This window comes from Prosopis cineraria, unplaced genomic scaffold, assembly GCF_029017545.1.
Source record: "Prosopis cineraria cultivar Desert tree isolate PC_DT_omini unplaced genomic scaffold, ASM2901754v1 PC261, whole genome shotgun sequence".
NCBI lineage: Eukaryota > Viridiplantae > Streptophyta > Magnoliopsida > Fabales > Fabaceae > Prosopis > Prosopis cineraria.
In genome coordinates, this window is record NW_026555588.1 from 30,569 (window position 1) to 58,452 (window position 27,884).

At 32.6% G+C, this 27,884-nt stretch overlaps 2 protein-coding genes and 1 non-coding gene across 3 annotated transcripts; 2 read left to right on the plus strand and 1 right to left on the minus strand.

Annotated features, from left to right (window-relative positions):
• The first annotated feature begins 943 nt into the window (after positions 1-943).
• LOC129296127 (uncharacterized) lies at positions 944-4,614 on the plus strand. The gene is made up of 11 exons (XM_054934722.1): positions 944-1,049; positions 1,531-1,644; positions 1,761-1,873; positions 2,074-2,120; positions 2,204-2,304; positions 2,681-2,768; positions 3,025-3,133; positions 3,224-3,395; positions 3,894-3,971; positions 4,127-4,240; positions 4,391-4,614. The coding sequence occupies exons 1-11, from the start codon at positions 948-950 to the stop codon at positions 4,481-4,483; spliced, it is 1,131 nt and encodes a 376-aa protein (XP_054790697.1). The 5' UTR covers positions 944-947; the 3' UTR covers positions 4,484-4,614.
• A 2,043-nt stretch (positions 4,615-6,657) lies between these two features.
• On the minus strand, positions 6,658-6,731 carry TRNAV-AAC (transfer RNA valine (anticodon AAC)). Its single transcript has one exon. It is a non-coding gene; the product is annotated as a tRNA-Val (tRNA).
• Positions 6,732-21,374: 14,643 nt separating this feature from the next.
• On the plus strand, positions 21,375-24,538 carry LOC129296124 (wall-associated receptor kinase 5-like). The gene is made up of 3 exons (XM_054934720.1): positions 21,375-21,923; positions 22,070-22,189; positions 23,208-24,538. Exons 1-3 carry the CDS (start codon positions 21,395-21,397, stop codon positions 24,407-24,409), a joined length of 1,851 nt encoding a protein of 616 aa, XP_054790695.1. The 5' UTR covers positions 21,375-21,394; the 3' UTR covers positions 24,410-24,538.
• The last annotated feature ends 3,346 nt before the right edge of the window (positions 24,539-27,884 follow it).

The window sequence follows — 27,884 nt, forward strand, 5'->3', positions numbered from 1 at the left end:
ATTAAATATATGTTACATAAACCTTTCTTTTATATTTAAAATTTTATTTTCATTCATCCAACTGTTAGTTGACCGTTAAGTTTGACTTTTAAATTTTTAGTTTGACCAAAATGCCCTTCTTTAACATAAGAATTATCTAAAAATCTATATTTGAAAAAAAAATATTTTTTTTGTGTGTGACTAGAAAATATAATAAATACATTTTCAAATTTTTATTATGTTATAAAATTTATTAATTTTTATCATATTATAAAATATTATGATTTTAATTTTTATCAAATTCGTGAAACTTATTTTTGTTCATCTCAAAACATAAAATGATATAAGTTCAAGAGATTTTATAAATAATTTAAATTTAAAATTTATAAACATGTTTTTTACAATAAAATAATGTAACTGAAAATAATATAATTTAGGATTTATTATGGTGAGGGAAAAATTTATTGAACAAAATTTTTTTAATACAAATTTTAATTTAAAAATATTTTTTTAGAATTTTTAAAAAACATTTCAAATAGAATTAACGGATTAAACTAAACTGTATGTTTTCAGTATAAAATGAATGTCTATGCAATTAAAATAAAGTAAAATGTCAGAGTATTTTTACTCTCTGTCTCTTGGCTACCTAACTATATTTCTTTAAACATTCTTGAGGAATCATCAATGTCATAAGTAAGGATTTTAAAATTTTATAACCCAACTTGTCCCTTTTTAAAATGAAGCTCATTCGAATCGTTCCTTCCATTCCCAAACCAATTTGAAACCGTGCTTCGATGCAAGGAAGTGAAGAGAACAGAAATTTGAAGGGCGTTATGGTCAAATAATTAGAAAGAAGAAAGGTGAGTATGTGATTGGGCTTCAGACTCATTCTCTGGCCTATTGGGCTTAAAGCCCAAAGAATACCGAGAAAGTTGAAGAAGGCCAGCCATGGCGAAACGAGCCGTACGATGGAATGCGCGGCGAAGGGGAGGGGAACTCCGTGCATCGGCCCCGCCACGAGACGCTGTGCTCGCTGTGAAGCTGTTTCTTATTGCTCTGTCGCTCACCAGGTTCTTCTCTCTTATATGTCTCTTTCTCTTCACTTGATTGTGCTTCCTATACACATTTTTTATCCAATGAACTTCTCGGTTTCGAATTCCTTGCTTCTTGATTTCCTTGACGATGGTTTTTTTTTTGGGGGGGGGGGGGGGGGCTTCATACGAAAATGAATTGGAATTTGAATTTGGGTTAGGTCTGTAATGTGCTTCATGACCTAGTAACAAATAATTTTTTGAGTTTAAAGCCTCCATTTCATCTTCATTTTGTATTGGTTATGTTCACTCTCAGTTGTCATATGAGATTGTATGGATGATATAGTGAGAAGATGTCCTCTGCACTACGAGAAACATAAAAAATGGACCTGTGTGACATTTCTGATATAATGATATTCATAATTTATTTTATACCGGATGCTACTTTCAGATATATTCTAGTTAAATATTGATATTCTACATTAAATACACATAATTCTTTTCTCAACATTTTGCATAGGTAGCACACTGGGGTCATCATAAACAAGAGTGTGAGCGGTTGGAAAAACAGATGAGGAACGTGGATGTGTTGCATGAATTTCCTCTCACATTCTCTCGAGAAGCTACATTTCAGGTGATTGGTGATCTGCTTGTGGGTGATATTGATCTGCATCTTTTTAATGTGTGTGTGTGTGTTGTTCCATATGTTTGTTTATATATCTTGTTTACTTAATGCTCTTGTTATTCCAGATTTGTGAAAAGCAGGAGACTAGGTGTTCATTCTTAGTCAAGAGGCATCTTCATCGAGTTGGAATGTGGATGCATGAATGCCACTGTTGGGCGTCGTGTGCTTCCTTTGATCAGTTGGGGTTTTCTCTTACGTCTTTCATATTCTGCAACTTAAGTAAATCCTTCTATTTTATGTTTGAGCATTGAAATTCAGTTTAAGATAAACAATAACAAAAAAATTATGCTTCACTTTTTGTAATCTTCAGATAACCTTTTCCCATTAGCCTACTAGTTTTAGATCAATGTTCATTGTTGGAAAAATTAATTTATGCAGATTAAACAAAGGCTGGAATCTCCCAAGTTATTTATGCCCATGTTCTGGTAATTTTATGCTTCAAACTTTTTCGTCTTCTCCTTCTGATCCTCCTTTAGATGTAGAGTAAATTTAACATATGAATGACCAGGGCCTGAATCTCCTATATCAGAGGAGTTGCATAGTTGGGGAGACTACTATAAGTGGAGGTGCATTCCACTAGACTCACCTGTTGCTTTTCTTCTTCACTGGGTATGAGAATCTCATGATCTCTAGCAATTGCTTTATCTTCATTTACTTTCAATGGCTTTTATAAACATGTCTTACTCGCTGCTAGGTTTTCTAAATGAAATCACTATTCATGGCCATTTTTTTGTCTGCAAGATTTCTTTTCTTGTTGACATAAATCTGTTTACGTAGTCTAGGAAGGGGATTTGTATTAGACATAATTCTGATATTTTAAAGTTGGAACGAGGGAGGTGAAAATTCGTTTACTTTCATTTACTTGGATCAAAAGGAAACGTCCAGTAAAGGTTCTTCATATGATAATACATATAATATACACGTTTGAACTGGTATTATTCTGATAATTATTTATCTATTTATTTTCTGGTGTTTTCTGTTTCAGCCACTTACAGTATATCATGCCTTGCAACTAGTTGGAATCACGATCTTGAATCCTGAAATTAGTGATAAGCTGTACATACATTACCTCGGTAAACTATCACTTTCCAATTCTCTTTCAAGTGTTATAATTTGATTCGGATGCCTTTTTCCAAAGAATTCCCTCTTATGCTCTCTGTGAATTTTAAAATGTTCTCTGTTACCTCGTTATAAGGTCATATCGTTTTAGTGGTAGTGAAACTTTCATCGTCGTTTAAAAAAGTCTTTGCATCTGCATCTCCCTTTTACATTAGTAATTTCCATGATCCCTCAGCATTTGACTTCTATCTCATTACTTGTCTCTAAAAGGACCTGAGAAAGAGCTTCCACAACTCGTCGTATTTGGGGAGTTACAGGCACTCTTCCCTGGTCTGCGTATTCATATAGAACTTGTTGGGCCTGCAATTCCTCTACACAGGTCTATTGCAGTTCTTGTGATTCATGTTCTCTCCTAATACTGGTTACAACCTGGTCAAAATGCATATCTTTCTTGTTTGCCAGTGAACAGGGATGGAGAGAAGATCAGTATTTCTCAATATGCTGTCTGTGATAATGATGAGTGTTCTTGCAAATTATCTGGTGATGATGTTATCTTAAAAACACAAACTGATACCACTTCGGCAGTGTCACTGCAGCTTTGGCAAGGGTTCTATCATGACCGTTATAGTGATATTGTCAAGGTATCTAATCTTCTAGGAAAAATTAATCATTTGGTCCTTTGACTCAATAAAAACTCAGTTCCTGAATTTTGATTTGGTGCAACCCAATCTTTACAGTTTTGACTCAATTTCTAAACTTTAACTTTCAAAACTTAGTTCCTGTAGTTTTATCTATTTAAAATGCTGGTCCCTAAATTTTAAAAAAATAAAATTATAAAGAATAAAGTTATTGTTAAAGTTTAAAAACTAATGTTTTAAATGACTAAAACTATAGATACTAGGTTGCAATGAGTTAACGTTTGGTGATTGAGTTACAATTAAGTCAGTTTATAAGGATTGAGTTGTCTCGAGTTAAAATTTAAGGATTGAATTATAATGGAATCAAAAGTATAAAAATTAAATGCTTAATTTTCCCAATCTTTTAATTGTCAATATTCATATTATCATTGTTTGCAGTTGACTTTAAATGTTTGATTATTCAATTTAGCTATTTTCTCTTAAATTTTGTTCCCCTAACAGGATAAGGATTCCTCTCCGCATCTAGTCATAGCTCCAAATGCTGGCATTGCAGCTTATACTAGTTGGTTTCCTAGCATTGTACGCCTGCCACCTTATGCTTCTCTTTTATGTTTCGGTGTTGCTTTCAATTTATGTACTACTTTTTTTTTTAATAGTAATAAACAGATTATAAACTGGGCAATTTTGCCTTTATTTTCATCATTTTTATTCTGTTCTCTCGATGAAAATTTCAGGAGCTAATGAAAAAGATGAACATCCCGGTTGTTTTCACAGACTATTGCGAGGAAGCTTGCCATCTTGCAGCACGTTGCATTGAGTCTGTAACTGGCCGCTCTCTTGGTTTACCTGTAAGCATCTTATCTCCATTCATTGTTTTGAAAGATGCATTTATTTTGAGAGATTCTTCAGTGGTGAGTTGATTCATAATTATCTAGATTTTCACATTTCTTACCATATAACAGATATCAACAAAAGCATTGAACTGTTATGTCGTGTAGGTTCAATTAAATCCATTCAGGCAGCCTATAGTGGTGGAAGATAGTGCACTGTTGCTTCCTTGCTACTCAAATTGCTTTCTTTTTGGGATGTAATTAACTTACAAGAAGTTGATATATCAAACTTATAATAAATGAGTGTATAACTATGTTACTTGCATGTAAACCAGATTTGTGAGAATGGATTAGATTCCCTTTTACTGAGATTTTGAACTGAATCTGCAGAAATGTCATGAGTTACTTGTGAAGAGTGAGAACACTATTCCAATCTTTCACTGTCATCTACGCCCAGACAGAGTTTTGATTTTTTTTTTTTTTGGGCCAAGCAGACAGTTTTAATGGTCTTGCAATCCATATCAGGAAATTAGTGTTTTGATGGGTTAGTGATCTGACTCTGCAATGAGAAAACTTGTAGAATGCTTCATTACTCCCTCCAATCCAGAATTATTGTCATTATGGAGCTGTACACACATTAAACAAATCTAATAAATAGGATAAAATGTAATGCTATTTTCCTAGAATACCCTTATTTATTATAAACAACTCTTCATCATTAATAGACACTTCACATTTATCAAAAAGTAAAATTTTTATTATATTGTGTACATCAATAATATGCAGAGTTTATAACTATCAGTTATAATGTACCAATTCTCATTGTATTTTGTCCACTTAAAAAATATCAATTAGACCTATACATTTGGCTTAATACTTTTTCTGATTTTATTTATAAATTATTTTTAATATATTTCATTGAAATCAAGAAAAATTTTAAATTTAAACCTCATCTAAAAATTTAACAAGTTTTTAATTTTATTTTTATCAAATATACATATTTTAAAAATAAAATATTTTAACATTTAATAACTTTTCTAGCGTTTATTTGGAGCAAAAGAAAAAAATATAAATAGAATAATCATTGGGTGTCCTGTAAATAGGATTAAAACAAAATTCTCTCTCCTCTAATACATTAAACATATCTAAGGAAGATTGGTACTATAGACATGGGTAAAAATTAAAGAAAGGAAAATGGATACCAATATAATATTTTACTAAAATAATGAAAAAGAAAAAAGATGCCTCAAGAACAATTCAAAAATAATTATTCCACCTCATCTTTCTGTAACCCAATTTTTGAAGAATGGCATTTTGGGCCTAGGATGGAACTAACTTATAGATGATAAATGATTTTTTAAAAATGAATTCAGTGTTTACTTCCACTAGTAGAATGTTAAAATATTTAAATAAAATAAAATATTGTGAAACTTAAAATAAAATTCTGTACTAATAAATAGTATACTAACTTATATAATAATTGCATATTTAATGTTATTAAAGAATCATAACTATAAAAATAACATTAAAAGAAAGTGAGCAATGCGTAATAGTGCCATTTTGATGCAATGTTGTCTTTAAAGAGTAAACAATGCCTCTGATTTTGAGAAACGAGAATATAATGATAAAAATATACCTGGAGAAGACAACTTTATTGCATTTTATATCTTGATGATAACAAGAAAAAGAAGGGAGGAAAATAGTGAGAAAAAAATTACCAGAGGAAGAAAATAGAACTAGAGTCGATTTTCTTTTTACTAGAAATTGCTTGCTTTCTTCTTATCTGATTTTACATGATTGTATTTTTCTGAATGAGTGAAGAGGGAAGACGATAAACTGGAAAAAGTAGAAAGAATGGCAATAGGCGATCAGCTCAAGTGAAAAGAGAAAAGGAAGAATGAACTTTAAGAATTTTCTAAGAATATTATTTATAATTAAATATCATGGAAGTTTTAAACTTTTAGATCATACTTCTTTTTTCTTTTAAAATTACTTTTTAGATCATAGTTCTGAGTTAACCTTTTTTAAATATTGATCTTTCATTTTTTCAATATTCATCTTCAACATTTTCAATATTAGTCTTTAGCATTGTCAATGCTCATTTTTTCAATGTTTTACTTGTCATATTTGACATTTCTAATAATCATATTTCGTATTTCTAATATTGAAAACACTTATTTCTAATTATTTTAAATATTGAAATCATACAAAATAAATATTAAAAACTTCTAAGGTGACTATTGAAAAAAAATAAAAAATTGAATACTGAAAAATGATTACTGAAAAAATTTAATTAGAAAAATTTTAATCCCAACTAAAGGTCATGGTCATTTTCTGAAATTTTTATGATTTTATAGTCTTTAATTATAATTAATGTTTTTTAAAAATCCTTAAATATCAAATTCCCAAAATTTAAAACAGAAAAAGCAAAGGAATGGCGTCGCCCGGACTCGAACCGGAGACCTTCAGTGTGTTAGACTGACGTGATAACCAACTACACCACGACACCTTTGCTGAGTCGATTGTCAATTCATTTTATTGACAGATAAATCTCCGCTAATTCAAATCACCAAATTGTCACACAAATTGAAAATTAAGGTAAATTATAAGATGCATGATTTTGAAGAGCCCACAGCTCCTCCACCGCCAATATCCCAAGCTTGTTTGACATCAAAATATTGACGAGAACGATTACCAAACTTGGAATTAAAAGCCCCATTTAGTGGACACCTCTGTTGAATCTTCCCTCGCCAATCAACTCTGTTCTCCTTCATTTACAATAAATCACGGAATATGAGCCAAATGGTGGAAGATAACAACAACAACAAAATTTTTTTCCTAAGGTAGTCTGACTCTTAGAGGAGTGCGGATTTCAAAGAGAGAAGAAGTTGACGGTCTTGGATTGAATACTAGAGAGGAAGGCGATGAGACAGAGGAGATTTTTTTCCCCCTTTTAAATAGAAGGTCATGAAAATCGTGCAGGGAAAAATTAGTTCATTTTAGAATATAAAAAGCTTCTACACACTAAGAGGGGTTCCACAAAAATTATGGTAACAAGATTGAGATTTGATGTTTGACAAGCAAGTTAGTTCTCACATTTGTTTGCTTCTTTAAAAACATAATTGGAAGTATGTCCTTTGACCTTATTTATAAGTTATTTTCAGCATGTTTTATCAGAATTAAAGAAAATCATAAATCTCATTAACCTTATCTTAAAATTTAACAAGTTTATACCTTTACTTCCAATAAATGTTTTTAAATATCATTAGTGATATTTTTATTTAAGGCATTTAATAAGGAAAAAAAATATAAAAATAAACATTGAAAATTAACAAGTGTCTTATAAATAGGATTAAATTTTTTCTTTTCTCTTTATCTTATAAATATATGGGACCAAATTAAAGAAGTATCAATCTAGTTTCTCATGATCAAGCCCCTTATTTTATTGATAATATTTGAGAGTGGATGGTTTTGGGTGAACTTGCACTAAATGAGAGTGAGTGCCTTGATTGAGTCTGAGTATTGACTTTAGTGAGATTGTTATTTCAGAGAAGGTTTACGCCTTCTATGACACCCGTGCATTCAACAACAGTGTTGGAATAATAGCCCAGTTATTTAGAAAACCCCTTAAATTCAATTACCTTGATAATCAAGAATGAGACCTCCACATGTATCAAAGCTGTTGGTGTCAACAGAGCTGTCAATGTCTGGTTTGATCCCAACAAATTTTATATCCAAAATTGTAGGCTAGTAACTTTAATGTGCCGGAAGACAAGAAGAGATTCATGAAGAGGAACAGATCTATAAATGAAACATCCCAACAAATTTTCCTAAGTGGAGGTGGTACAGTGAGAAGAAGAAAGTATTGCTTAAGAAAACCAAGAAGGAGAAGTAGGACAGTAAGGGTAGGTGTGGAAGAATGAATTTCTTCCCAAAATCTCTCCATAGGTGGAGAGAAAAATTGAGGAAAAAATATGGTGGATCTTACACTATTTTTTATCCTACTTTTCTTTTCACATCTAAATATGGAAAAAATAATTTTCTCTCTTATTTTACTTGCTAGTTTTCTTTTCTCTCAAATTTGCATTCTATCCAAAGAGAGTATTAAGGACATGATGATTGTTGACTGGATTATTATTACTTTTCGCAAGCGTTTTTTCTTTTGGGTAAAATTTTGACTAGCAATTTTTAATAAAGAGGAGGATTAAAAAAATTCTTATTCTTGTCAGTATTATTATCATTATATATATAAAAATAGAATAACATGTTACGAATGAATGCCACATGTTTTTTTTTAAGAATGCTACAATTTTATTCTTTGGGATGATGTTCCAGCAATTCTGTGATTCAAATTCAAGTTTAGAGTTAGGTTTTAGTTGATTTATTATTTTCATATGTATATAAAAATAAAATAGAGTATTAAGATTTAGAGTTAGGCTCAAGATGATTTATCATTTTGTATATATACAAAAAAATTAAATTTTTATTATTTCTTGATAGATTTGTGTTTGGACATCAAATGAAACGACAAAAAGAAAATCCCAAAGGAAATGAGGAAGAAATGTCAAGCCCAATAATTCATCTACTAAGAGAAGGCACGATCCAATTAAAGGCAAATGTTTGTGCTAAGCATGTGCTAAGTTAGGAAGGGAACATAACTTGAAGGACTCGGAATGACTAAGCGTGGAATATTGTTATTTGGACACAAGGCCAATATCCCAACTTGTGCCTTAAATCTCATGAGGTCATTATTCAGATTAAGTAAGTGTTGAGTCGTGCAAGAAATGTGTTCTTTAAGACTTAGAGCAACTGAGCTGAGAAGACTATTACTTGAATTTGCCTCGAATCTTGCTAGACCGTGGCATGTATAGCAGATATTTTGGCACATAGGTTGGGCTCTGGATGTTGCGAGACCAACGGACTTAGACCAACAATATAAATATAGCTCCAAAGAGGAAAGAAAGCAACAACGAACAACTAACAACTCATTCAAACACTTTATTACTCAAATTAATTTTACTTTATTCTAAGGATTCAGCTCATATTTCAATCCATTATAGTTCTATAACTTAGTTTCAATAATAAAAATACACTCTTTCAATTCTCCTTGCATCTTCACATTCGAGTGAATGGAGATAAGGGAGTTTGGGAATCCTTTTTTTGTATATTGAGATCTTTGACATGTTTGGTATTATATTGTTAAGAAGCCACAAACAATTTGATTTGGAAAATAAAATTATATTATATATATATATATATATTTAAATTCAAATTAATATCTCTCTACCTAAAAATTTAGAAAAAGATTTTGGGTTTAAAAATTTGAATCACATTTATAATTTCTGAAGATATACTTAATATTATTGAACCTCTCAAATTTAATGTTGGCAAAAAAAAAAAAATCTTTAAAATTAACTCCACGCGTAAATTAGATAGTATGGGACTTAGTGATAGGTTGTAGTATGGGAGGATAACTAACGAATTTGAGTCTGTTATTTTAATAAGTAAAATTATATAAAGCATTTACATAGCTAACAATTAAAAATATGTTTGAATAAACAACCAAATATAAATCAAAGATAGTGTGATAATAATACTTCATCAAACATAGTTTTTGGATATTTTATATTTTTATAATGAGTATTTTGGTCTAATTAAAATTATTCAGTCTTTCCTTTCCAACAAATTCAATTTAAAGCTAATAATAATCTTATTATTAAGAAATTTGAGTTGTTTTATTTTAATTTTTTGAAAATAAAAAATTTCAATTAAGATGACAGAAAATATGTTCTCTCCCCAACCAAATAAGTCAAATTATATAAATCAAAGACAGAGAGATAGCATTATTACTTCATCAAACAAAGATTTTGGATATTTTAGATTTTTATAATGAGTATTTTGATCTAATTAAAATTATTTCGTCTTTCCTTCGAAAAAACTTCAATTTAAAGCTAATAATAATCTTATTATTATGAAATATGAGTTGTTTTATCTTAAGTTTTTGAAAATAAAAAATATGTTCACATAAGATGAGAGAAAATATGCCTCTCTCCTCAACCAAATAATTCAAATTATGTTTAACTAACTAAATTATGATTCCAAATTTAACAACAATCATTCCAACCTTATATTATATCACTTAAATAAATTTTATTTATACTATATGTTTATAATTCCACATATGGGCCGCGATTTTATATAATTGTACATTACGTCCATTTGAATTCAAGGAATTCTATAATATAATATCTACATCTCAATAAAGAATGAAAAGTAATTCCAATTCCTTTGTATATCTGAGTCAACTTGAGTATATTAGCATTTAAATATTTCAAGATATTGAAAATATAGACAGCTTTTAAATAGGTATCAAATAAATCTCATTTTATAAAGAATATACTAATAGAAGGAACTTGATATCCAATTAGAGGATAATAATGTGCAAATAAAAAATAAAAAATTGAGAACATCTACAAATTTAAAAGAATTTAAAAATATTATATCATTTAATTATTTTCAAAATTTAATGTAATATAAAACTATCTTAGCTCTTCATCTAACATGCAGAATTGCATACTATCTTCTTTGACTGGTCAAACCGTGTTCTCATTACGTCCCACATGCAAGTCTATCAAGGGGAGGAGATCCTCTCCTCATCCTTTCTCTCCTTTTCTTCTCCTCATCCTCTTCTCCACCTTTGACTAAAAAATGGATGGCTCAGATTTAATTATTTTATAAAACAATAATCATAATATCATATTAAAAAATAAATAGATAATTTTAAATTGTTAAAATTTAATTTGTATGGTTTATAACTGTAATAAAATAATAAATAAATTTAGTAACAATATACAGCTATAAATTGTGCATGTTAAATTTTAATAGTTTAAATTTATTTTTATTTATATGATATTTATTTTATAAAATAAATAAATTTGGACCATTCAATTTGTTGTTTAAGGGTTGAGATGAGGATGAGGAGAAGAAAATGAGAGAAAAGATGATGAGAGGATCTGAACCCATCTATTAAGGAGCTGCTTTATCTCCTCTCTAATGGTCTCAAAACTAGAGACGGTAATTCAGCCTAAGCCTGATGGGCCAACCCAAACTCTTTCAAAAAAGTTAGGGTCGGGCTTGGCTATATGAGTTTTTTAAGAGGATATGATACTTTAAATCCGATTCGAATAAGCCTGACTTGCTTGAATTATCGACTCTACTCAAAACAGTCTCTGACCAGAACATGTGTTGGTATCTTCTTACTTCTTTGATATTTCCTGTGCCAAAAAAACATGAACTATATTTGTTAAGAGCATGAAGTAGGCGTATTTTGCACCATGTCCTTTGCTTGCTACAAGAGGTTTAAGTCCTACTATACAACGATATGTCTCGCCTTTTCACATAGCCTATGATTCCTCGCCTAAATGGGCTATTATTATTGTTGGTGGTTGAACAACAAATACTAGGCATGCTAGATGCTGAGTTTCAATTGATAACAAAAGGGTCCCGAGCTCCTTTACTACAATTCACTCAGATGTAAAAGATGTACAAGGCTTTGGTAGAACAAGTATTTTAATTTTTATTAAAATGTGAAAAGGTTACAAGTCTAAATTGAAAGTAAAAACTAACTGATAAAACTCAAGGCTAAAGGTACAAAATGCAAATCTTGGATTGAGTGTCGACTGTCTTTCTTTTGTGTCTTTATCTTCTATTTATAGTGTCAGAGTGGTGATAGCCTTTCTCTTAAGACCTAGAATATTTTGTTGAAGAATCAGGAATCTCACGAAACTCATGGCATGATCTTTATTTTGTATTCTCCATTTTGGTAATCAGCTCGTCTTACCAAAATATTTGGGCATGACGTTCGTAGATTTTAGAAGTAATTGAGATCATGTCTTCATATGCCAACAGTCTAACATTTGTAACTGATAAGATTTCGACATGTTTATTTTATTATAGCCGTTATTGAGCTTCAAGGCCGACCTTTTTGTTTAGATTGGGCCTGACTCTTCAGTTATTCAGCCTAAATAATTTTGTGACCTATTTGAGTGATGTTTTATATTTTAGCCCAAACAAATGATCTCAATTACTTCTTGCCCTTTCTACCATAAACCATGTGGCACGTTTGGAAAAATTAAAACGTCACTTTGTCTTTGAACGTCCTTTGTTAATATAAAATTATTTCTTTTTCTGGTCACTTTTCTTGCCCTTTCTGGTTGATGTCAATATTCTGGTCAACCTACTGACAACCTTCTTGAGTTTTTAGGCTCTAGGCTATAATGCCTTCATCTTTGAGCTGAGTCCTATGTTAATCACATTATGGGATGTCTTTATATACCTGGGACTGCCTATCACCAAGGAGGAGAATTTCTACCCAATCCTTAAGAAGCATGACTCTTATGTCACCTTTCCCGCCAATCTGGAGAGCAAGATTAGGGGCACTGGCTCCTATATGGAGATTATGGAGTTGTTCTTTGAGAAGCTAGTTAATAAGCCTGTCACCTTAATGGAGCACCTAGTCTTCATCTGAATCCTATTGAGCCAATAGATCCTGGCCTTGAGGGGAGGGAAGCCCGCAAAACTGCACCTATGGATTGCCCAGTCTTCCTCTGTGACAACCAGATAGCCCTGAGGACTATGTTTTTATGCTGTCTGTATAATGGCATAAGGAAGTCTCTGATGAAAAAGCCCTTCAGCAACTTCTATAGGCCAGTTTGGTTCTTGACATTATGGATGGTGGCTTACTTTCCTCTGCTTTATTGGGAACCTTTTCCTAATGATTCCCATACCAACCACCCCTTTACTTGCCTCTTGGGTGGTCATCCTTTGACTGAGTCAAAGAACTTCTTTGAGTTCTTCAGTAAGTAGAGTTGGCCCTTGCGAAGGACCCTGAAGCCCTTCAACATTTCGGACCATTGCCTTCCCACCTAGTACAGATATTTGGTGGACCAAAAAAATAAGCTTGCCTTGCTGCTAAGGGACGAGGTCTTCCTCTCAACCACTACTCCTAAAAAAATGTGGTTGTCATATACTGGCCCCTCTTCTAAATTTTTGAAGGTCTACTTGAAGTCTTGTCACCCTCAACTAGCAGGGGGCTAGTTTGGGTTGAGCCAGTGCATCCCTCAGGGTCTGTCCCTTTAAATTAGCATGGAGTTGCTGGACCAGAAGGCTATTGACCATATAGCTGTTCCATATACTGCCAAAAGGCAGTGCAAAGTGGAACTTATAAATAGAGATGCCTGCCTTCGCTTTAATAAATGGTGGCCCTTGTGCTTTAGGCGTATAATAAAGAGTCATACTAGTAAGTATTGTCTCCTGCATTCATTCCTTTTCACCTTCAAATATAATATAACCTATTTTGACTCTTTTGTAGGCCATGATTGGACACAATCACATGTGTTTATGAACTTTTTGAGGGAAAATATCGACGCCTCTACTACTTCGGAGACCCAGACGCCCCCTCATTAAGGACCATCATTCAAGGGATGGAGAAGGATGACGTATCCTCCCACATCTTGGTCCCAAAGAAGCTCGAGGTTAAGAAGAGTCACTCCTCAAGTCACTCGGACAAAGGAGATGGACCTAATAAGAGGAAGCGAGCTCTGTCTCCTTCGCCTAACTCTAAGAGGAGGAAGAAGATAATGCCTCCTCTCATTAATCAACCTTCCTCCCCTCCTCTTTCAGCCGGACCCACTCCCCAGAAGGGAAAGCGCATGCATAAGCGCTAGCGAACCATGATCCTGTTGATAGAATTTAATAACAGCAAGGTGAGTCCCCTTCACCGTGGAGGGGTGGTGGCTAAGATTTTGAACCCCCTAGTAGTTACTTCTGTTGCCGTATCTGAGCCCATACCGAACCTTCAGATAGTCACCTCTTCTACCTCTGTCGTCTTTTCAGCAACTCTAGACTCCCAGGGGGTTGCCTCTATTGCAATCCCTAAGTCAATCCTTGAGGATCCATTAAAGGTTGCTCGGGATGTGGCTTGAGATGTAATGGAAAACATAGAAGGATTTAAGGCTACCCTTAAGGTTCGAGGAGTCATGTCTACTATGGTCCTAGATGGTACTGGTGGTCAAGAAGACCTCGAGGCTGCTATTAGCCAAGAGCATGTTTTTACTGCAGCCCTGAGTGGTGAGCTGCGGCTTGGGGCCAATGAAGTTTATAAGACTGCCTCCACTGAGGCCTCAAAAGTGGTTCCCCCTATCAGTTTGGTCTCGCTTGTCAGCTCAACAGCTGCCCTCTAGGCTGGGGGTTCTGAAAGGCCCTTAGAGGGATTTTAGATAGTGACTGTAGTTGGTCTCACAGCTATTAGCATTCCAACTCTAGAGAATGCAATAGTCACTCTGGCCTCCACCCAAGGTGTCTTAGTGCAGTGCCAAACTAACTCCTTCACACTTGCAGGCCTTGTGGAGAATGCCTTGTGACTTGCTACATGGTTTGCATGTACCCTTTAGTCCATAGGCAAAGACAAAGCACTCGTGGACCCAAGTTAGGTATCAGCCTGTTATGCTCTTTTCTTCTTGTCCATTTCCCTTTTTCTCTCATCACTAACCTTGCTTTTTCTTTCTTTAGCTTGTTTCAATAGAGGCAGTCCCCATTGACACCCTCATAGCCTATATCCACGTCCCTGAAATGGATGTGGTGTTTGATGCTTGGAGAATCATTCAGTTTGAACTCAGTCGAGACCTACTCCTTATTTCTAAGCAGAATTATGAGGAGATGATTCAGGCCCTCGAGGTTGTGGAGAAGGCAGTCATTATGCCTGAGCTGGTGTTCCTTTGCACCCAAGTCCCGACATGTTACGACATCATGAACCGCTACCGCAAGGAGCTCTCACTCCTTTCAGACTACTTGATGAATAATTGGTCTGTAAGGGATGAGTACCTTGCCGCCAAGGCCTGGATGACTACTGCCAATGATCAGGTCCAAGAGATTGCTCCTCACGTGGATCATTTCCAGGCGTTATGAGCTAAGGTGGTTGACTTAAGGCATCAGCTAGCAGTTGCCGAGGAACAGCTGGCACGAGCTAAAGTTGAAGAGGGTACTATGGAGTCGGAGTTAGAGGTTGTGAATAAAGCCCTGGATGATACACGGGCCATCTCGAATGCAAAGCTTCACCCAATGCTTGAATTCAAAATGGCCCTCAGTCAACATTAATCCCTATCTGCTGAGTTGGATGCAGCTTTAGCTACATGGAAAGTCCTTCAGACATATTGTAAATAGTGAAAAAAATCTGAGTTAGATTGTTACAAATAAAGGTGCCACTAGTCAACTACATTTCTAGAAAATTTGTGTTCATTTCTTGGAGTGCCAGTAAACTCTTGCCCTACACTACTAAGATAGAAGCATAAACATGCCTAAGTTATGGAAAATAAAAAATTAATGAATATTGGAATCCAACCTATCACCTTTTCCATTCCCAAGTCTTAGGATCAAGGGAACATGTGGCTGAATGAACAATGCCTTTCTTGAATTAAAAAGCAATGAATATTGGAAGTTTTGAATAGCCCCCATAAAAAATCTGCAATGTCATGAATTAATTACAATGATGATCGAACTCGTGCAAGAATAATGTGTCACACTAGTAAATTAAACACAAGCATGAAACAAAGAATGTTAGAAGGCCAGCGCGCACTCAAATTCAAAATTTGAGGATTTATGCTTGATGAATAGATGAACCAAAAACATAATTCCGTAGAGAAGAATTTAGCACAGAATCTAAACTACTAGTTATCATACAACAAAGGCTTTACTAGCCAAACTCAATCCTCGAACTTAAAGAAAAACACCAAAAACACTGAGTATAATGTAGTGAAAATCACATTTTGAATGAGATTACAAAGAAAAGAGGCGGAACGGAAGCTCACCTAGCTGCAAAAATATGAGTTAGGCACTACCGCTATAAACTTCTCGGCATTCACCAATGATGAGGTTGTCACTCCCATTTCAATGTTTCTCCTTCCACTGACCCAGCCTACAATTAATAACAGAAATATTACAACTCACTTCATACAGTGTCATGTTAAAGGAAATAACTTGTGCCCATTAAAGTGGGGAAAAAATATATTAAGTTGGACCAAGTCAAATTCCTGACACACTTTGATTGTATCTCCAATTGTAAATGGCTCCGTGAACTATATAGACAATCCATTGAACACAGTGGCAACTCTTGGATAAACGATAAAAAGGGTGGTCAAGCCATCCATTTCTTAATAGTTATGAAATTGTAACTAATGCTCACCAAAACCTTGTCTAGTAGAACAAGCATATTGAAAACTTTGTTTTTTTGTATAAAATATTGAAAACTTTAATCCTACAATAATAGTAGATTATCAAGAACCAGGGGAATGTGTGTTAAGACTTTAGTGAATATTCAGAAAGAAAATAGATATATCAGGCATCTAGTATGAAACTATAGAGCTAAATAGAGGGAGTTCTGAGTATTTAGAATTTATATGTTATGCTTCCTAATTAATTTAAGTCTGAAGAACTAGTAGTGAATATGTTTTTTTTATTGTTGTGAAAAGTAATTCTGCTTAAGCTTCAAATTTAAAGGGGAAAATATATTGACCGATCGACAACCATGAATTTTTTTTTAAAGGACCATAAAAATTCAAAATATATTGAAGGATCAAAATATAACTGATAGACCATCATGCCCTTGTTAAAGAGGGTTGATTAAACGACTGCATTATGTCCATCGGTATTTTGTTTCTGTTTTTCTTTCCTCCCTTTTCAGACTTGGCATGGGGTGCATCGTTTGGCATTGAAGAATTTCGGCAACACTTATATAGAGTGGTTTTCAGCAATTAAAGAGCTTCTTGTTGAACTGAGTACTCTTCACTTCATCAAGTTAATTAAAAATAAATTCATATACATGGAAATATAATATATGAGACACATGAACTTCAACTAATACCCATATCCTAGTAAACTATTAAAGAAAACTAAGATGTGAGGTGGGCTAACGCGGGAGATTTGACAGGGGGGTAATTTAGTATTTTTAAATGGGTTAAGAACTATTTTTTTTCAAACTTTTTTTTTTTAGAAACGTTGGGTACTCTATATTGAAAGGTAGGCCACTATGCCTCCCTAAATTTTTTTTTCATGAGAATAATTATCCTTCCGTCAAAGACTCATCATCTTCTCTGCTATCTACTGATGTAGAATAGTTGTGAGGCCATGCATAGTGACAACGAAGTATTCTGGCCCATTTTTGACTCCCTTTTAGAAGGAAAAAATTGGTATTTAACCCTTTTTAAATTTACATTTTAGTAGTTGTTCATCTTTAATAATTAGAATTTTTAAGGCCCTCTCCAGTAAATATTATTCCCACCTGGATTTTCGGTCTAATTTTTCCAAATTTAAATTCTAACTGATAATATATCCAAATACACAAACAGAAATTTAATTGCACAGCTAAGTAAATTATAAGCGAACTACAAGTAATCAATTAGTAATTATTACCCGCCAGCAGTGACGACGAAGATAGGATAGGAATTTTCGGGTGCGAATATACGTAGCATTAGAAATATAACATTCTTATAGTAAAAAGATTGTTATTCTAATGCCTATTTGTTAGAGGTTTTTTCATTATTAAAAGTAAAATCAATATAGCAACAAGTTAACAATTAATTTCATGTTTATAGAATGTTATATCTCGATTTAAAAACCAAAGTTTAATATTATACGTTATTTAATTATTGTAAAGCTTTTAAATATATAAAGTTTAGTTTAATATTATGTGTTATTCAGTTGACTTTAAAGACGACTTGACTTCTATTGGATCATTACTATGAAAATGCAATATTAACGCTCACCTTTCTGTTGAATTTTTGTACAATATCCATTGGTTCGTTAACAGTGAAAATATTGCAGGATGGCGTACGTCTTATGGCCTGGCTTATCAAGTAAACCCAAATGCAAAATACTTGGACCAAGTCGTGGAAAGGGACTGAATAGAGAGGCACTACGAATGGAGATGAAGACAGAATATGAGAATTCAAGGACTTTTCTTCTTTGAATTTAATATCTCAATCCTACGCCATATAAAGTTGTGAACGTGATTAAAGAAAAGGATATAATATCATCCTTGAATGAAAATGTGAACACAGCGTTTTATGTAAAATTTGACTATTTATTAATATTAATTATTAATTTCTGACATAACTTGTTTTAGGTTAACGTTACGTGTCTCAATTACTCTCGTTTCCCTAAACTCTAATAAAATAATTACAAATATTTAAAAAAATTGAAAGGCATTATTTTTTTTAGTCTTTTCGTAAGTTTTTTTTCCCTTTCCAAAAAGTAATTTTATTCTCAACCATTGAACTAGAGTTTTAAGTTCTCCTATAAAAAAAATATAAAATATGTTACCAATCATATCTCTTGAATAATTATGACCACTATATCTATGTATGTTTGACGTATATGGGATCACTTAGTATATGCATTGAATGCTTACATCATCTAAATTATTAAAATTCATATCACTGGTTTTAAATTTATACTCCACTTAAAATTAATGAATGAGTAAATTTATTTGAATTATTGATATAGATTTTAATGATTTAAATAGTACAGACACTTAATGGCCACAATCACCGAATTTAAATCTATGTATATGCAAGTGAAACACTGAATGACTTAAAACCAAAAGGACACATGGATTTGTCGTGATGACTCAAGTTTTCTTGATTTTTTTCCCCTTTTTGTGTGTGGCCAAATGCCCTTGAAGTGGGAATATCACTACAAAAACAAAAATACTTTAGTAACAGTTTTAACCTTTTTACTGGCAGTTTGAACCACTACAAACACAATTACTAGCTGTTCTGCAATCCGCTACTAAACCTACCACAGTGAGCATAATGATAGTGGTCACAAAAATCATTACTGCAAAGGTCAAACTGCTACGGATAGAGAAGTGGAGAAAATATATTTTTCTTGGGGAACTTTGTAGCTCTTACAAACCGCTACAATATTCTCAAATATTTGAAATTTGATGCCAACACTTGTAGCGGTTCTGAACCGCTGCTACAAGGTTTCTAAAATTTGAGATTTGGAGGGTTTATTTTATAGCGGTTGTAACAACTACTACAAAATTTAAAATTTTGAATTTGCCTCTAGCACAGAATTTGAAATTTTCTGTTGCTTTCTAGAGATTTTGTAAAATTAAACGTCATTAAATTAAATTAAATTAAATTATGAATTTATAGTATATTATAATCTCATTTGGCAAAATGGAATCTCTTAATTCTTACCTGGAATCTATTGACTCTCACAGATACCTAGATTATTTTTCATTTTACAAACCTCTTGCTTTTAATTTATTTCTTTTCCTCAAAATCGTTCACTTTCTCCTACTTTCCAGCACTACCCAAGTTGAAGTTATGGAAAAAACCAATACCATCATATAGTAGAGCCCTAGAAGAGCAGATTAATTCCGGCGAAGGAGGTATGGTGATCAGGGAAAGTCTAGCGATGGTTTGGAAGAAAAAAATTGCCACGTATTCCTATTAGTGCCACTAGTGGCATTAACGTTGTTTAATTGTGGCCTTGACACCTAATCCTTAACATTGTTTACTTAAAAAAAATAAAGAGGACAAGAAACGGTGTGGAAGGAAAAGATGAAGAGGTGATGAAAGTTAAATGAGATGTTAATGAAATTCAACTGGATTTAGATCAAACAGGTGGCGGCAATGCTTAACAAGAACAAATAGTGAGAGTTTAAATGCAATGTTTGGCAAATAGAAAGATATCTTTTAGAACAAAGATAATAAATACATTTATTTCATTTTATTTTTAGATACATTTTCCATTTCTTTTCTAAAAAAATAATTTGTCATGCATCAAACATATATACACTAATCTCTTAATTAGCTTGTCTAATCTCAGGAAATCTTAGGACAGTAAAATTGCCTAATCTCATTTGTATACCACATGGTCCAAGTCATGTTTTGGTTTGGGTACTCGTCAACATCACTTGAGGAGCAATTGGAGTGTCCAGATTTTTTCTTTTATATTTATTATAAAATATAAAAATTTTAATAAATCCATCTTATAATCAATTTGGATAATGCAGATTTAATCTAAATGATCCAATTTAATATTAAATATTTTTATAATTTTTATAAATTAATTATCCAGATATGTTATGGATCACCTGAATTTAATAATAATTTTTTATATTTTTATAAATTTTTATTTTAGTAAATATAATATTAAAAACAAAAATAAAGATAAAATTCAAACTGCTACTTTAAAAAATTAAGAAAAAGTTGTAACTTGAAAATTTTAAATCTAGACTGTTTATGGTACATCTGGATAATCAATTTATAAAAATTATAAAAATAAATTTAATATTAAATTATACTATTTAGATTAAATATGTATTATTTAGATTAATGATAAGATAGATTTATTAAAATTTTATAATTTTTTATATATAAAATAAAAATATAAAAATAAAATTTTAAAATCTAGAGCATCTAAATTAAAAAAATCTGACTGGTTCAAATTGCTCATCATATAATGGGCACCAAAACCAGACTCGGTCTAAGTCTAACCCCTTTCGTTTTACTTCATCATATCTCGACTTTTCTAACGCCATAATTTCCAAGAATGTTGACCTGTCAGTTTGCGTGTTTTACTTCGTCAGTGTCGTCTTGTTTGCATACTCATTTTTCCCCTTCTAATTTTTGATTTCAAATATAATTTTGAATGCTAATAATTAAAGGAAAAATTATACATCTAAATCCGTTCACTAGATAATATAAAGGTGCCAAGGGAATTAACAAGCCTGCACAATAAGCTAAGGCAAACATTACAATACCTTTCTCCCCCAGTTAAGACGACAGAGTGACGATGTGGTTCAACCCGTTGTTGCTCATTACATTAGCAGCCATGGCAGAAGAAGCTGAAGCTCAACCCTTACCTGGTTGTCCCGACAAATGTGGAAATGTCAGTATTCCATACCCATTTGGCGTCGGTGAAAATTGTTCCCGGGCAGAGAAACGGTTTAATCTCACATGTAACAGCTCGACCTTATTCATCGGAAAGATGAAATGTTCTAGCATATCCCTCCAAGGTCAAATGACTTTGTTCATGTCTGTGGCTTCAAAATGTGACAATGAACCAGGAGTCACAACAGGTTCTAGCTCGTCTATATCCCTTACCATGGGTAGTGCTTTCACCATTTCTAGCACAGAAAACAAGTTCATAAATGTTGGTTGTGATACTTACGGCTACTTAAATAGTTTCGTGAACCACAGTACTACCGTTTATTCCACCGGCTGCTTAACGCGGTGCGACACATTTCCGAGTGAGATGTATGCTAAAAATTGTTCAGGTATTGGGTGTTGCCAGGTGGATATTCCTGTTGGAATGAGGAATATCGATTTTGAAGCATATAGCTTCAAGAACCATGCGAATATTTCGGAATTCAACAATTGTAGCTATGCTTTTGTTGTTAAAAAGGATTGGTACAATTTCTCCCTTGGGCATCTAAAGCAGTTACCCTTTGATGAAGCCCCGCTTGTGCTAAATTGGACAGTTTCAAATGTTACTTGTGATGTTGCTAAGGCAAGATTAGACTATGCTTGCACCAACAACACCGATTGTGTGGACTCTCCTGGTGGATTTGGGTACAATTGCAGATGCAAACATGGTTTCGAAGGAAACCCATACCATCCTGATGGATGTCATGGTAATTCCCTTATTTCTTCTTCTTCTTCTTCTTTTTTTTTTAATTTTAACTAACTTGAATTTGCATACTTCCCTTCCTTTATTTTTTTCCCCTTATAATTTCTTATTTACTGATACACTTGCTCGTATTACAAACTGAAATTACAGATATAGACGAATGTCAAGATCATTCAATGAACAAATGCAGCGTTATTGAATATTGTGTCAACACGATCGGGGGTTTTCGTTGCGGACCAAAAAGAAGTCTATTTTCAAGGATCTTCATTGGTAATGGCCTTTAATTCATTGTGTGTGTGTGTGTGTGTGTTTTTTTTTTTTTTTCCTTCGGTCTCGGTTCGCAAATTTCTTTTATTATCAATTTTGCACAAGGCTTCATAGACTGAGTGGGGCAAATATAGCTCAACTCTCAAGATTGATGCTTCCATGTTTCCTCCGTGGATGATATTTTAATTTCTTTTTTCAATTTTTTTGATACATAAAGCAATTTCTTTTTCAAATGGCGATTTCATCATTTATGTTTGACTTGTTAAACGTTGGGGATTGTTGAAATGGTAAAATGATGATTATTGGTATGTAAATGGTTTTCTGAAATAGGAGAATTGTTGTTGTTAGTGATGAAGAGGGTAAGAGTTGATTGTTGGGATAAAGATGGTTTTTTTTTTGTATTTTAATTTGATATGTATTTTGGTATTTTTATAATATAAATATATTTATTTAAGAAACATTATTCCTCATTTCCATCTGCATATCAAACACTTTTTTTTTCGGCCATTTCTGCGTATCAAACTTATTTATTCCTTTTTCTAATTGTACTGCCATCTTGCGCCCCAGAAAACAATTTCCAGCATACCATAGGCTTTTGTGTTACTAATTTGCAATTTACTGCATGCTTCCATATTAAAAGTTGACATTAGGTGCATTTTTTCCCACAATAGTGTCAAAATTTGGATAGTTTGAAATTTCAGAAGTACTTAGCTTGTTGCAAGGATTTAACACTCATCTAATTATTGCCAACTAGCTATATGATAATTTGCAACTAATCTTCCAAAGCTTAACATGAAACATTTTAGGGAAAAGAGTAATTGATTATTAACGACGAAACCGGAATTTCAAATTTAAATTTTTTGTCTGAAACTTGAATTAAATTGAAGCATTGGTCTCTAGGTGTCATTCCTCCATATACATACATATAATATATTCCATGCAGTTCATTACATAAGTCCATAGATATGTATAGTCCTATCCATGGCTAAAGTGCTTTCTATTCTTCAATGTTGATATGTAGGTACAAGTGCAGCCTTAGTTGCTTTACTTTTTAGTATGTCTTGGCTGTATTTGGTATACCGAAAGAGGAATCTCATCAAACAAAAGGAACATTTTTTCAGACAAAATGGTGGCTTGATCTTGCAACAACGACTCTCTGTTAAAGAAGCTTCTTCCCAAACAGCTAAAATCTTCACTATGGAGGAGTTGAAAAGGGCAACCAACAACTACCATGATAGCTTAATACTTGGAAAAGGAGGTTATGGAACTGTTTATAAGAGAATTCTTAATGACAACAAAGTTGTTGCAATCAAGAAGTCCAAACTTGTTGATCAAAACCAAATTGAACAATTCATCAACGAGATGGTCATCCTCTTGCAAATTAATCATAGGAATGTGGTGAAGCTACTTGGATGTTGTTTGGAAACTGAAATTCCTTTGTTAGTTTATGAGTTCATCAACAATGGCACCCTTTATGATTGCATTCACAATCCGGGGAAGGCTTCCAAGATGTCTTGGGAAACACGTCTGAAGATTGCAGCAGAGACAGCCGAAGCACTATCATATCTTCACTCTAGTGCCTCCACACCCATAATTCATAGAGATGTGAAGCCATCTAACATACTTTTGGATGACTCCTACACAGCCAAAGTGTCTGATTTTGGAGCTTCTAGGTTGGTTCCAGTTGATCAAACAGAATTAGCCACAATGGTACAAGGAACTCTAGGATACTTGGATTCAGAATACATGCAAACCAACCAACTCACTGAAAAAAGTGATGTCTACAGTTTTGGGGTGGTGCTTGTGGAGCTACTTACAGGAAAGATAGCTCTTTCATTTGATAGACCGGAGGACGAAAGATGCCTTGCCATGCACTTCCTATCATCCTTGAGGAAAGGTCAATTGTTTGAAGTACTTGAAGTTGGCATAATGATTGAGAACAATGAAGAGATACTAAAAGAAGTGGCTTCACTTGCTAAGAGGTGCTTAAGACTTAGAGGTGATGAGAGACCTAGCATGAAAGAAGTTGCAATGGAGTTAGAGGGAATAAGGATGACAAGGAAGCATACATGGGTAAACAATGATAATAATTCAGGGGAAATTGAACCATTGCTTGGAGAGACATCTGGCATAAGTGAAAGTGGCGATAGCATCAGCTATAGAAACACAGGAGATTATAGCATTACAAATCATGTGCTGATTGACTTGAATGATGGAAGGTGATTTGTTGGTATGCCAGTCTTACTGCACCAATAATATTTTCTGTAATTTTGTTATTTTAACGGAAAATGTAGACCCTTGGGCATTTTCCTTGTAACTTACAGATGCTAGAATTTATTTTTAGATACAACATATAATATCTATTCATGGTGATTATTGTATTATATGATATCAATAGTAAAGCAGCATTGATTGGTGTTTGGAGGAAAATATTATTTATTGACTTGGGATACCCAGAGCTAAAAAGGAAATATCTTCACGGTCTTTGATTTTATGGATCTCTCAATGAGGTTGGAATTCATGCGATAATTACTGTTTCATGTTCTTTTTTTTTTTTTTTGCCAACAAACTGTTTCATGTTCAACAATAGATTAAGCACCCTATAAATTTCTTGTGAAAATAAACACATGGACGTCTTATCCATTCAAATTGCAATTCACTTCATGATATATTAACAAGTTTTATCAAGTAATCTAAAAGTTCAAAAATACTCTAATTCGATTCGAAGCTTATGTTAGACAAGTCATTTTGTTGAGTGATTTTTTATTTTTATTTTTTTAAAATTAAAGCATTTGATGCAGATATTTGATCTACTCGTAGATGATATGTGTCATGATTGTTCTAGAGCTTTTCTTTTCCCAATACATGTCTTATTGTCATAGGAGTTGGTCATTGGTTGTTAGTTGAGAACAGAGTTCTCTAGGTGCTTACAAGCATGTTAGAATAAGTGAAGTCTACACTAGGTGATTGGTAATAAATTGTTCTCAATTGTGTGCTATTTCACCTGGTAATGGATAATTGCATGACTATGAGACTATCTATCTTTGATTGTATATGTTTGATCCTTTCCTACACTATGGTAGGCTTGCACTAGGGCTTCACACCTTTCCTATTACTATGAGTTGTGTGAGTTCATCTAACACCAATATGTGTTAATAGAGGCTTCCCTTATTATGTTAAGCTTGTTTATATAACTGAATTGAATTACCAAGGGACATTTTAGAGTGACCTTAACTTGTTCAAATATATTCAGGCAAATACATTGATATTCTTGCGAGGAATCACTACAGATGATTTCGGCAACACCTTAACACCAATAAACATGAAGAGGATGAGCCTTATATCTCTACTTTAGAGGCACAACAAGTTTATTGTGTCAAAGATAGAGAACATAAAGACTGAAAGATGATTGTTCATTTGAAGTCTTGAGACCTTTATGATATGGGTGATGATGATGCTGATATTATCATGAGAATGAATCATTATAGCCAAATAATTTCCTGAACTTCTTCCCCGAAGGATTGGAGATGATCACTTACCATGTGTTAGGTGAGATTTTACTTTTTTTTAGTTGAATTTATATAAAATCTAATTTAGGCAAAAGATAAAGTGTATCTTAATCCTTTGACTTTATACAAAGTATCATTATGGTCCCTTAATTTTATAATTTTTTTTTCAGTTCCTAAACCCTAACATAGTTAATTTCATCATCAAGAAAATTGAACTTTTAAATACTAACAAAATATTCTCAAATATTGATATAGTAATTTAATTTTTTAAAATACAATGATTGGCACAAAAAATAATCATTTAAAACTAATGGTGGTAGGGTTGTAGGATTGAAAAGATACTTTATCTATAAAATTATAAAATCAAACTAAAATCTTATACAAAATTAGAGGATGAAAGGTACACTTTTATCATAATATAATAATGTGGATGTAGAATAAGGTCAATTAAGCAAAGGAAATAAAATTTATTTCATGTTGTACATTTATTTATATATATAGATTTTTGTATATTTTCTCATCGATAAATTTTTCATTTTAAGTATAAAAAATAAGTAAATATAAGTGAAATAATTATAATAAAATCAATTTCTGCATATTTAGTAGTATATTACTAAGTATCCTGTGAAATGCATGGGATGTATGAAAGTAATTTTTTTAATATATCAGTATTTAATTGATTATTATTAATGTATGAAATGATAAAAAATAATTTAATAATTTTTAAAATTAATAAGATGATCTCAACTTTATGTAAACATGGGTGGAAAAAGTGATTAAACGTAGTTTTAATAACTTTTAAGATCTAGTTAGACAATCTCAACTCCATATGGCATGATTGTAGAAAGTGAAATTATATAGCTTAAGTGCTTAACCCCTTCTCAAGAGAAAATTTGTAGTGAGAATTTGCAAAGAAATTTCCATGCCTGCCAAATCAAAAAATGATTATTACAAAGTAAAATAAGACCACATATATTATATTCAAATAGAGAATGGTAAAAAAGACTCAAGAGATAATTAACATATAATTATAAATAAAAATAATAATAAGTGAAAGATATGACAGAAAGATGTTGAAAATCAATATAATAATTTTCAACATAATGCACCTAGGTTAGTAAAAGACTTGCATCATTGATCAATAAATGAAATCTATAGGCATCAAGGCCTCTTTCTACAATAAGAGTCACTTCTTCCTACAATACGTGTGTGTGTGTGAAGGCAATTAAATTCTTACCACCATAAAGGATGCTTTTCACGATGCTGTTTTAGTGCATTTCTTGTCTTTATTATGGGGTACATAGATCAAGACGACTTAGAAAGTTAACCCATTCACATTACTTTTAAGAGGGATGTGTATAATAAAACCATGTTGCTTTTAATAAGAAGAGACGTGGTTTATGAAGAAGTCACATCCATTTTTTAGAAAAGGGATGTGGTTTCTTTAAAAACCAAGTTGCTTTTATCCATAAAAAGTAACGTGGTTAATATAAACTACATATCTTGTTATAAAAGTGATGTTATTTATTTTTTAAAATATTGATCAATATTTTTCTTTACAGTCGTTTGAACTTGCAAATTTTCACAACATCAACAACCCAACATATATAGCTAGAGTGTTCAATAAATAACAGCAGTATCAATATAAGCATATAAACCAATGGAACACCAAAATCATTATCTATTCAAGTGTTCAATATTTACAATCAAAGTCCAACGAACTACAACAATATACTAATTAGAGTTTCTAACCATCTAACTTTTCTAATAAGTCTAGCTAAAATTCTAACTATAATGAACAAACTATAAATTATGGACTATGTAAATAGCTCTTGAAGAAGTTGACATGCCAAACTAATTTCTTCCCTAGTGTAAGGGTACTCATTGTCAAAAAGCTACAAATTTTTATAAGATTTTCATTATATCTGAAAAAATTCCAAAGGCTCTTTGCATATTCTGTAATATCTCAAATTTTTAATCCTACATTAAGGATTGATTAGGGAATGAATTAGTAATTTAATGTAGGATTAGAGTTCTAGATAGTGAGATGTTAATTGGACTCATTGGAATGTTATATGAACAGATGTGAGTAAAAGAGTGGAATCCTGACGTAGAGCATGTGAGCATAGTGAGGATTTCCCTCACTGTGCCAAGTGCCGTGGTGGAGGATGGGTGCGTCGTGGCGCATG

Excerpts from the sequence above, each read along its gene's own strand:
- LOC129296127 (XM_054934722.1), top strand. The coding sequence starts at position 948 with ATGGAATGCGCGGCGAAGGGGAGGGGAACTCCGTGCATCGGCCCCGCC. Across the intron at positions 1,645-1,760 it reads CTCGAGAAGCTACATTTCAG|ATTTGTGAAAAGCAGGAGAC; the intron begins GTGATTGGTGAT and ends TTGTTATTCCAG. Across the intron at positions 2,121-2,203 it reads TTATTTATGCCCATGTTCTG|GGCCTGAATCTCCTATATCA; the intron begins GTAATTTTATGC and ends ATGAATGACCAG.
- LOC129296124 (XM_054934720.1), top strand. The coding sequence starts at position 21,395 with ATGGGTAGTGCTTTCACCATTTCTAGCACAGAAAACAAGTTCATAAAT. Across the intron at positions 21,924-22,069 it reads CCATCCTGATGGATGTCATG|ATATAGACGAATGTCAAGAT; the intron begins GTAATTCCCTTA and ends CTGAAATTACAG. Across the intron at positions 22,190-23,207 it reads ATTTTCAAGGATCTTCATTG|GTACAAGTGCAGCCTTAGTT; the intron begins GTAATGGCCTTT and ends GTTGATATGTAG.